General features: G+C 38.1%; 1 protein-coding gene and 1 long non-coding RNA gene across 5 annotated transcripts in view; one reads left to right on the top strand and one right to left on the bottom strand.

Moving 5' to 3' along the window:
• The window catches only part of LOC118308850, a 115,687-nt gene that overhangs the window by 71,224 nt on the left and 33,130 nt on the right, over window positions 1-11,333 (bottom strand). For 2 of the 3 annotated variants that reach the window (XR_004793341.1, XR_004793342.2), the window contains 2 exons: window positions 8,517-8,801; window positions 2,462-2,890 (listed from right to left, as the gene is read on the bottom strand). This is a non-coding gene — a long non-coding RNA (uncharacterized LOC118308850). Of the gene's footprint in view, window positions 1-2,461; window positions 2,891-8,516; window positions 8,802-11,333 lie in introns of those variants that run through there. The other variant, XR_004793340.2, reaches the window with a different exon arrangement.
• LOC118308842 (immunoglobulin-like and fibronectin type III domain-containing protein 1) lies at window positions 458-10,260 on the top strand. Of its 2 annotated transcripts, XM_035630265.2 has the most exons (24): window positions 458-771; window positions 2,402-2,469; window positions 2,605-2,727; window positions 2,836-2,966; window positions 3,142-3,241; window positions 3,342-3,383; window positions 3,473-3,518; window positions 3,602-3,785; window positions 3,960-4,061; window positions 4,215-4,371; window positions 4,503-4,775; window positions 4,869-5,510; window positions 5,620-5,744; window positions 5,847-5,988; window positions 6,105-6,398; window positions 6,507-6,803; window positions 6,900-7,079; window positions 7,260-7,388; window positions 7,471-7,779; window positions 7,890-7,975; window positions 8,099-8,291; window positions 8,528-8,824; window positions 9,391-9,717; window positions 9,817-10,260. In XM_035630265.2, the coding sequence occupies exons 2-24, from the start codon at window positions 2,418-2,420 to the stop codon at window positions 9,819-9,821; spliced, it is 4,236 nt and encodes a 1,411-aa protein (XP_035486158.1). In that variant the 5' UTR covers window positions 458-771; window positions 2,402-2,417; the 3' UTR covers window positions 9,822-10,260. The 2 variants fall into 2 exon arrangements, with proteins under 2 accessions (XP_035486158.1, XP_035486157.1); XM_035630264.2 differs by lacking the exon at window positions 458-771 and having other exon boundaries at window positions 2,361-2,469.

Below are 11,333 nucleotides of genomic sequence, written 5' to 3' on the forward strand. Positions count from 1 at the left end.
AAGGGAAGTGCTTATTATAATGCCAGAATAAATGCTTAAATATTTCTGTTCTGTTTAGGTCTTACAAGACATTCAAAAATGATTGTGGCTCATTAGTATCAGAATGATGCTTAGATTGTATTGTTTGTTTTTCATCTGATGTCCAGAATAGTGTCAGAGCAAATAAGAACCTTCATGCAAAGTGTCTAATTTTGGGGACAGGCCTTCAGCATTGGAAAATTACAGTTCATTAATTCTGACATTTATCACACACAAAAAAATGTATATTCAAAAATGAAAAAAAACATGAATGCAAAAAGCTAGCAAATCTAAATGAATGAATCTAATTGACACTCACCGCTTGTTAAATGCTGGGATGAAGATCAGGCAGCCTACATGTGCAATTAAGCTAATGGTGAGGCTCCACAGCCCACGGCACTTCTATGTCACTTCCCATGAGACTTCCCTTTTTAATAAGAGCAGCCAAAAGCACCCTGCTGCACAGCTCAAGCTTAAATTCCAGTTTTGAGGGAGGGATTAGGGTTAGGGTTAGAAAGCTTCACAGCTGCATTTCCTTTGGTGCCCCCTTTTTCAGGAACCTATCGCACTTTGGGGGCCAAAGTGCATGTCAGTAGACCTATCCCCAAGAGCCACAGTGAAAAAGCAGTGGGTTAAGTTGCTCTGAGTGTCACTGAAAGGCTTTATTGGCTCTCAAAACGGAGAGCCCACACTCAAGAATCAGCTGGAACCTGGCTGGCAACAGAAAACAAAAGATCCGCAGTTTACTTGACAGTAAGTACACATAATCAGTACTGGGCACTATTCCTTATTATAATGATATGGTTAGAAATGTTTCAAAATCCTATTTTCTCTGAAAGTCTGAAAGACTATAACGATTCCAGTGTCTCTGAAGTTTAATATGAAGAAAGGAAGCCATAATGATACACTGCGATTGTGACGCGTTTTTAAAAAGCAGAACTGTCAAGAGCCTGAGGAGAATTCATTAAGGAGAGCAATGTTGATGAGAAATCTGTGCAGATGTGAGACAGTATTGGTACCTGATCAAACTACAAAAAATATCCTTAACACACAAACTTATCGATGTTCTTGTATCACTGCTTCACTTTTGTTCTACAGAGATTTATGGGTTACATTGTTTTGCTAAGATTTAATAAGAAATTTTAGCATTTTATCAGACAAAAATGAGAAAGTACAAAAATGTGCAAACGTTGTTAAATGGAGCTCAGAAATTGAATACATGGGTCTGACAGGTTATTCATAAATCAGTTCACTCGAAAAACTTGTGGGTTATCTTTATTTCTCTCAGACAAATATGGCTTCACACCATTGCAACGTATATACAACTGTTAAATATGCAAGTACTCAACAGAAAAAAACTGCATATTTCATTCATTAAATTAAATTTGACCCATTTGTTTTAAGCCTTTATGATTATTTTAAGATTAATTTCAGCTTTGTTTTATCTGTGTTAGACTTGTTCCATGTATTTCTAAAGGTGCTTGCTAATTAAGCAATGTAATGGCTAGGAAGAGTTTAATAATGAAATGATTAAAATTATACTTTCATACTTTTCACAAATCTGACCTAATGAGACAACTATAGAAAAAAGAATGAAAGACTTTTAACCACCGACATGAAATCTGTTTATTTTATTTCATCGCTTTATATATTTTTTGCCTTCAGAAAAAGTCAGGGTTAAAAAGAAAAAACAAAACCTACATACAAAGATATTTATGACTAATGTCACATTTGCAGTCGGCAATTTACACCACTTCCCATGATAGATGGTTTTATGAGGTATGTGACCTACTGTGTGCAAAATTAGGCCAGTCACTTCGGAATGTCAACTATTTTGTGATCTCAGGAATTCTTACATTTATAGTACAGATAGAATTACTTACACATGGATCCCTGCAGCATTTGCCTGAAATATAGATTTCACCCCTTTAACAGTGACTTCCCGGTATAAAACTTACACCATAATATTAATTAGCTGACTTTGTTATTAGTAAAAGGAATAAATTATGTCCCATTACATCTTTGCTGTCTCCCCAAGGATAGGCTTTACTTAAGGATGCACTTACATTATGTTTTAAAAGTGGGCACACTCTCCTGATCCCCAAGCTAAAACAATGATAAGTGATAACCAGTGCCGATTCAGACCATCTGGAAGAGATTAAGACAGTCGGACAGATGGGAATTCAAATGGCTTTTAACAGTGGCCAAGAGTTCCCATCAGCTCCAGATTACCCTGAAATCCCATCATACTTTGTTCATTGTCGTGGGACCAAATAACCACATTAAATAATCTTGCAACTGTCAAAAGGAAGACCAATGAAAGACCAGTGCTGCCTTCAGTTATGTGTTTTAACAGTGTTTTGTTATACTTTTGCATTAACAGAGAGGCTGTCGTCAAGATGTTTAAAATACGTAAATCCAAGGATGAGGAGCCGACTGCTCCCGGGCAGGGTGAGTAACTAGAGTCTGAAAATCTGCCCTTAAATGTATATCACTGACAAATAACAAGTTGAGTGATCAAAAAAAACTATTCATCAAGTTCTTCACCAATTTGTAAATAATGAAATTTGTATAATTTAATGACAGTGAGAATTAAAAAGAAGTCAAGGGTGCCCGGAGTCATGATCACCCAGTATGTGGAGGAAGTACCTGAAGGCATGACCACGCCAGATTTCACTCGCAAACCAATTGCTCTGACGATCCAAGAAGGTAACATAAAATACCAACCATAATTATAAGCACAACTTAATTCAATTTGCCTGTGATGCTTTGTAGGATAATAACCATAGCTGTACACTCTTGTTGCTGGTTCTGTAGGAAAACTGGCCATCTTCAGAGCAGTAGTTATTGGCAAACCAACTCCAACTGTTACCTGGGTGAGAAATGAGGGAGAAATGGATGAAAGGTACAAAACCGTCTTTGACAGTTCTGGTGAACACCAGTTACAGGTGAGGTCATGGCCATGGGTCATAAATAATGCTTTTTCACATAACCTCAAAACATTATTAATATAATATAATATATATATATATATATATATATATATATATATATATATATATATATATATATATATATAAATAAATAACATAATAATATTATCAATTATATATTTAATGACAGCTGCCAGATGTATCAGTGGACCAAGCTGACACATACAAGTGTTTTGCGGTAAATGAATATGGAAAAGCTATTGTGACAGCCACTTTAAATGTTATTGAAGGTGAGTCACTTTCTTCTATTCGAAGATATATTCAATTAAAACCAATTATTAAGATAAATTACATCCGTCTCACTTCACTTGTTTCTTTTTTTCATTTTAGTGGGCTACAAAAAGAACAGAGCTTTGCAAGAATCAAGAACAGGTGCTCACTACAATGAATTAAACATGAATGACCCAATATTAATCATTCACTGAATTAAAATCGTGACCACGCCGCTTGTTGTGTTGTAGCTGTCCGAGAGATGCCAGAAGATTTCAAAAAGGCCTTAAAAACTGTGTAAGTTTTTAATTTTGATTTTTTTTTTTTGCTAGCCATGTATAATTATTATCTTTGAGTGCCTTTTTTTCCCCCCTTTGAAGGGTTGACATTGAGCCAAAGGGGGAGGAAAACCCTAAACTGGATGAGAAGTTTTGGGAGTTGCTGATGAGTGCAGACAAGAAAGATTATGAGAATATATGTGCGCAGTACGGTATCACTGATTTCCGTTGGATGCTGAAAAAACTAAATGAGATGAAGACAGAAAAAGAGCAAGAACAAGGAAGGGTACTGTATGTTTCAACTTTATCCAAATGTGCACATAAAAGCACCAACACAGCCTCAAAATAGTGGCAGAATAATAGAATGCCTGGCTCCAAATTACAATAGCAGACCTTAGTATAAGAAATGCAATCACTAACATTCTAATATTTTTTCCCCCTGATTCCTGAATGACTAAAGGTTGTTGAAAGACTTTGCAACCTAAAGCCCATTGAACTGAATTCTTCTGGTGGTGCAGAGTTTGAATTTGAGGACCCAACCACCAAAATCTTCTTATACAAGGTGAGATGTTTCATTTAAAATATTTTCTTAATTGTTAACAAATTAAATGACAGCACTAAAAGTCATATACTGTAACATATTTACTACACAAATGCATTAACATACATGCTACATATTGCAGTCACTCTTTTAAGACCACATATGTTTGAACAGGACGGAATCATGATTCCCTTTGATGCCGACGCAGAGATAAAACATGGATTGAAGCAAGTGGGGAAGAAATTTGTGTTTAATGGTTTTAACCCAGAGGATGCAGGACTATACCAAGTGGAGGTTGATGGAATCAAGATCTTCACGTCTGATTTTAAACGTAAGATGATGCATCACAATTCTACATAATTCAGGAGTACATAATGTTGTATAACACTGCTTCATGAGTTGTCCTGTGATGGGAAATATCAGATATACTCACATCAATCTGTAATTTTGTGTTTTGTATAGTTCCCCCTATAGAATTCTTAGTAAAGATTCAAGACGTGAAAGCAGAGGAAAGAGAGGATGCTGTGTTTGAGTGTCTCATCTCACAACCACTGAAAAAGATTACTTGGAAGGGAAAGAATACCCCACTGGAGCAAGGGGACAAATATGACATCCTTGTGTCAGAGGACATGCTGATTCACACACTGGTGGTAAAGGACTGCATGACACTGGATAAAGGAATTTATGCAGCTGAGGCTGGACTTGTATCCTGCAGTGCCTGGCTTGTAGTGGAAGGTACTGTTTACTTATTCTTAATTTGATTTTTTCAGATTGTTCAACACTAGTATCAAATACTTAAAATGTCACTGTGCATTTCTTTTTGATTAGCCGATAGTGACCCAAACTCAAAAGGAAAGAAGAAAGCTCGCAAAACAACCCGGGCAGGTGGTGGTGGTGCTGATCTGTTGAGGATTGCTCAGGAACAAAACAATAAGATACAGAAACAGAAGGATGAGCTGATTGCAAAGGCAAAGGCAGAGGCAGAAGCAGCAGCTGCAGCGGCAGCTCTGGTCGCAGCTGAAAAGGCAGAAGCTGAAGCTAAAGCTAAAGCAGAAGCTGAAGCTAAAGCTAAAGCAGAAGCAGAAGTTAAAGCTAAATCCAAAACCAAAACAAAAGTCAATGCTAAAGAGAAGCCAAAGGAAAAGGCAAAAACAAAGGCAAAAGTAAAGGCAGAGGCAAAGGGAAAAGTAAAGTCAGAAGTGGGAGAAGGCGCAGATCAAGCAGAGGAGGAAAAGGAGGAAAAGGAGGAAGAAGAGGAGGAAGAGGAGGAGGAAGAGGAGGAGGAAGATGAAGAAGAGATGGAGGAAGAGGATGTGCAAGAGGAAGGAGTGTCATCAAAACCAAAAACGAAGGTAAAAGCAAAAAAAGGAGAGGCCCTAGCTCAAGTTGATGATACAGAAGAAGAGGAGGCTGTTCAAGAGAAAAGAAAGAGAGTGAGGGCAGGCCCACTTGTTCCTGACACAGTCATTGGTGAGAGGCATCTGAAAATAGTAATTAAGTTCTGAGTACTGGCATAACCATATGTACGTCTTTTAAATATTTCTGTACCAAGTTAAAAATAAGGTTGTATTTCCTTTAGACCCTGGAGTTTACTTCACCAGTGGACTTTCAGATGTGGCTGCCATCATTGGCACTGATGCAGAATTGGTCTGTAGACTGAGCAGTGAGGAATGTGATGGAGTCTGGTACAAAGATGGGAAAGAGGTGAGGGTTTCAAGAGTTGATGGAGTTGTATTTTTCACTTTTGACCTGCTGAGATGTAGGTGCGTTTACATATGTGTGTGTGTGTGTGTGTGTGTATTACAGATAACAGCTACAGATGATATTTGTATCGTAAAAGATCGGACTTCTCGCAAACTAATTATTAAAAACTGCAAAGAAGATGATGCTGGGAAGTACCGTTGTGAAGCTGATGGTCGTAAAACAGAAGCTGTGCTACATGTTGAAGGTAATGTGAGCAGAATCTATTTGAGATACTCAAACTCATGCAAAACCAAAGGGCAACCACCACAAAATATATACAATACTTTTTCAGCTATTAAAAGTGTATTTTTTTTCAACTAGATCCTCCAAGAATCAACCCTGATGACCTTGCAGTGTTCATTAAACCTGTTATAATTAAAGCTGGGAAGGAGGCAGCTTTTAAAGTGTCATTTGTTGGCCGAGAACCCATGAAGATCCAGTGGTACAATGAAGGAGAAGAGATGTTGGAGGACAGCCAAATCAAGATTGAAAAGTCTTCCTCACACAGCCGACTGCTGCTAACCAAGTGTCAACGCAAAATCACAGGAGAAATTAAGATTAAGATTAAAAATGAATGTGGAACAACTGAGGCCATTACACAGTTTGTTGTGTTAGGTTTGTTAGCTGCATCTTAAGGACTTTTTGCTCTTCATTTGAATAAAAGTTACATCATAATTTGAATGTCATGTGAATAACCTAAGTTGTTCTTTTGTGTTACTATAGATAAACCAACCACACCCCTTGGCCCTGTGGATATAATAGAAAGTTCATCAACTTGCATCGATTTCAAATGGAGGCCTCCCAAAGACAACGGAGGTTCCCCTATCACGGACTACATCCTGGAACGTCAGCAAATTGGCCGGAACAGCTGGAAGAAGCTGGGCAAGATTGGCCCAGAGCCTAAATACAGGGACACTGATGTGGACCATGGCAGAAAGTACTGCTACCACATCAGAGCGGAAACCGATCAAGACATCAGTGAAATGATGGAGACTGATGATATCCAGGCAGGAACAAAGGGTAAGCCTTATAGGAGTCTCAAATACAGAATGTTGACAAAGACCTTTTATGAGCCAGCTAAAAAGTGAAAATGTTCATATTTCATCATTCTTTTAGCTTACCCTGGGCCACCTTCTACGCCAAAAATCGTTAGTGCATTCAAAGACTGTATCAATCTTGCTTGGTCTGCACCTACTAATACTGGAGGAACCAATCTTTTGGGATACAATGTGGAGAAACGAAAGAATGGCAGTAACCTGTGGGGCCTCGTCAACCATCCCGATGAGCCCATTAGAGGTGCAGAGGAGTCCTATTACAACTATTGACTATATTGACAATGTTATGTGTTTGTTAACAGCTTGACTTCAGATCTGAACTTGTCTTTGTAATGGGACTGTAATGCTTTTTCTCTCGAACCCCAGAAGTAATTATGTCATTTCTGACTTGTTTTATCCATACGGATTTACATGCCAACAGAGAAAAAGTATGCAGTGAAGGATGTTGTTGAAGGCATTGAGTATGAGTTCCGTGTATCAGCTATCAACATTTCTGGTGCTGGGGAGCCAAGTTCACCCTCGGAATTTGTGTTTGCAAGAGATCCAAAGAGTGAGTAACAAGCCCAAATCCGTTATATCTTTAATGCCATATTGCTTAATTTTTAACACTGTAAGTGTTCTAAATCTTTCAGAGCCCCCTAGTAAAGTTATTGACTTGAAGGTGACAGACTCCACATACACTACCTTATCGCTGTGCTGGACCAAACCCACCGAGGAAGAAGGGGTCCAAGATGAGGCCAAAGGATATTTCGTGGAGCTCAGACCAGCAGAAAACCCAGAATGGGGTAGCTGTAACTCTAGTCCTATCATCATGACCTCCTATACTATTATGGGTCTAAAATCTATGGCCATGTACTGGGTTAGAGTTGTAGCCACGAATGAGGGTGGAGACGGTGAGCCTCAAGAGTTAGACAACTACATCATTGCAATGCCACCTCCAGGTGAGTTAGTGGAGCTAATTAACTGTGTACAGTCGAAGATTGATACATTTTGCCTTCATTAAATCTTTCTATCTCATTAAATGTCTAAAACTCTTTCTACATTGTTACAGTGAGACCTCAATTCACTGACAAAAAAATCAAGAACTTCATGGTAATGAGAGCTGGGAACTCCGCTCGAGTCAACTTTAACTTTCAGGTTCAGTATAAAACTCATTCAAAAACTCACCAAGTTTTTTCATTCAATGCCTCATCTAAAGAGGCAGATTACACAAAAAAAGTAGAAACCCACATCTTAGCTGTGTATCTTCTTTGTTGACAGGCCTCTCCGATACCGACAATTAAATGGCTCAAGGATGGCCTGCCTGTAGCCAAGCATGTGACAGTTAGCAACTCAGACACATCATCACAGTTAATCATCCCCTCATCCGAACGCCAAGACACTGGGATCTACACTATCATTGTGAAGAACCTTGTTGGTCAAGAGACCTCCAGTGTGGAGATAAGAATCACAGGTACACTGAAAACCTCAGTTAATCCTAAAATTTAAATATTTACCAAAGGTTGTGTGGAAATTGAATTTTATGTATTATGAAAAATAACATCCTTTTTTTCGTCATAATTCTGTTTATTTAAGTTAACCTTAGAAAATCAATGCTAAGTATGTGTGTGTGCAGGCAATACCTCTGTAGCAAGCATAAACATAATATATCAAGATACTGAAAAAAATCAATTCCTACCCATTTTCTAGATGACCCCAAGCCTCCAGGACCCGTGGAGCTGGATGAGAATGTGTCAGGAACAGTGACAGTCTCCTGGACTCCTTCTCCAGATGAGAAGAAGGATGACAGGCTGCACTACGTGATCACCAAGCGTGATTCCACGAAGCGTACTTGGCAAACTGTGGCAGACCATCTCTTCAACAACAAGTTTACTGCCATCAACATCATACCGGGAAGGCAGTACCAGTTCCGTGTCTATGCCAAGAATGACATGGGGATTTCCAAACCCACCGAGTCAGCAACCTGGGAAGTGAAGAGAACAAAAGGCAGGTTTACCAACAGTGGTTTAAAATAGTGTAATACAGAATGGAAAAAAGTAGTCGATAAATCAATTAGCTGATCGATGGAAAATTATACAACAATTTTCACAGAATAGGATTTTTCTAAGGATTGTTTAAACTGGTGGCGAGGAGACATGCCTAGCTTGTAACTACCTATGTCTGAATGTCTATCCTGCTTCCTCTGGTTAAGCAATTTACTGAATAGCCCATCAGTTGCTAACACCAACCAGTTCACAGTAGCTCTCCTCTTAAATGATCTGGGAATGATCTACTAAGAATAAAATCCCAAGGATCTGTTAGTTTATTGGCTAAAGCAACCTATAAAAACTTTTTTTAAGGTGTTAAATAGTATAATCTCCGAACTTTTATCTATTATAGAGGAATCATAAAAATGTAATGTCCACAACTTATACTTCAATTGCAATTACATGATATTAGATCATAAACAGGACTAGATGAAACTGTTATTTTCTCCTGCACATGTAAGAATGTTCTGTGGAGAGTTCTCAACTTATTTGACAAACTTTTCCCCCTTTTTTGAATAATTGCAGAAACATTTTCATTGACTGTCCCTGCCATTAAGGACTGCAGCTTTGAGATGCCTCCATCATTCTCTGTTCCACTCAAAATGCACAACAGTCCAGAAAGCTACGAGTGCTACATGAGTTGTGCGGTGACAGGAAATCCCAGACCCCATGTTACCTGGTACAGAAACAACATCAGCCTCAATACCAATACTAACTACTACATCACCAATACATGTGGGGTGTGCTCCATGGTGATACTCAAAGTCGGGGCAAAGGACAGTGGAGATTACACAGTCACAGCAGATAACCATCTGGGCAGAGTGGAGTGTTCAACCAAACTCGTTGTTAAAGGTAAAATGTCTAACGCATCACTTAGGTATATATCATATTTTCTGCTTCTCTGGCTATACATGTTGTAAGACTGTCCTTCTCTCTATCCCCCCTCTGCAGATTAGAATGAAGATGTGGTCCTGAACTGGTAAAGGGATTTGCCAATATGAAACCTGTGGTTATCAGATTTTTGTTTTTGGCTTGTTGGATTTTGTCAATGACTGTATTAATTTGTTCAAATAAACTATGACGAAGAAAAACAAGTTAAAAGAGAAAGAAAGGAATGACTCGTGATAACAATGCACATTGAGAAGTGACATCTGAGATAAATCTTTAGTGATATGCAAACATGTTTATTTTACGACCTATTTTTCCTCAAGCTGATTTTCTTCTGCCATTAAAAAAAAGAAAAAAAATAGATTTTTTTCTGAAGTTACTACATCATGGAAAATTGACAATATGACATGGATATGAAGGAGTATGTTTCCTTGAGTGTATGTTTTGTGTTTGAATAATTAATCGTTATTCCAAAATGTTAATAAAATCCAATCTGTTCAAAGTGAACAACAGCATCTTACTTTAACCTAATCTTAGTCATGAACCTGTCATGATGTAAACCAAGACTAAGAGTCTGCAGCCACTCAAGCAGCTCTGTAACACTGCACTTTTTTGAGATAAGTACTTGTGTCAGCATGCCATCATGCTCAGAATAATAATGTTCATATGCAGATATTTAGACTGCAATGTTTACCAGGTTCACCACATTTTTACAAAAGCACATTAAGTATAGCTGATGCTGATCATGGGTGCTATTAGTTTACTTATAATTCAAAGGATTGGACAAATTGAGATTCAGATCATGGCAATCCTCCAGAAAAAGTGAGTGAATTAACAACTTAATTAGTGTGTACATTGTTTTGGCACCATTATTGTCTTTACAAAGTGTATTGTAGAGAAGTGACAAATTTGACCTGCTATTCATGCTTGATCAAAAGTCAGAAAAGGCCATCAGAGTTAAAATTATTCATCCTCTGGGAACAATGAATGTGAGTACCAGATTGCCAGCTCATCCGATAGCGGGACTGTCATTACAATTTGCCTGTAGCCATGCTTAAAATAAAAAATAAAAATCAGACACAAGATGTCCTGCCACGACTCTTGTGCTTCAATATGTTAATATACAGACACATTCATTGGTCTGGTCTCTGCCCCTATTGTTGCATTAATGCATCATTCTGTAACAATATAAGCTCATGCTTGGCCAATGATTGTTCTTGTACATTTAAAATTATTAAGCCATTAAGCATATAATTCCTTGGCTATACTTTACAAGTACTTGACCATGCAGTAATTTGTTAGCTGCAATAACATTCAGTTTACCACATAGCTGTTGCATACTGTGAGGTATTTATTGTGCCTTTCCATTTCGTAACTTCACGCGCTCTACTTTGGCTTTGCCAACTGTCACATGGCTTCGAATTTCTCTTTTACTGCGAACATGTGTTTGCACGCTTTCAGAGGATATTGCGAGTCTATTATGGAAAGTCATAAATGATGAAATTTAATGTGCATGACTAAGTGCAACCTTGCAAACAACTGCACATCTTCCTGTGTAAGGTCAAGGGACACACTAATAT

The sequence above is a fragment of the Scophthalmus maximus genome, chromosome 6, assembly GCF_022379125.1.
Source record: "Scophthalmus maximus strain ysfricsl-2021 chromosome 6, ASM2237912v1, whole genome shotgun sequence".
In the NCBI taxonomy this organism is placed as follows: Eukaryota; Metazoa; Chordata; class Actinopteri; order Pleuronectiformes; family Scophthalmidae; genus Scophthalmus; species Scophthalmus maximus.

Excerpts from the sequence above, each read along its gene's own strand:
- LOC118308842 (XM_035630264.2), top strand. The coding sequence starts at position 2,361 with ATGTGTTTTAACAGTGTTTTGTTATACTTTTGCATTAACAGAGAGGCT. Across the intron at positions 2,728-2,835 it reads TGCTCTGACGATCCAAGAAG|GAAAACTGGCCATCTTCAGA; the intron begins GTAACATAAAAT and ends CTGGTTCTGTAG. Across the intron at positions 5,989-6,104 it reads AGCTGTGCTACATGTTGAAG|ATCCTCCAAGAATCAACCCT; the intron begins GTAATGTGAGCA and ends TTTTTCAACTAG.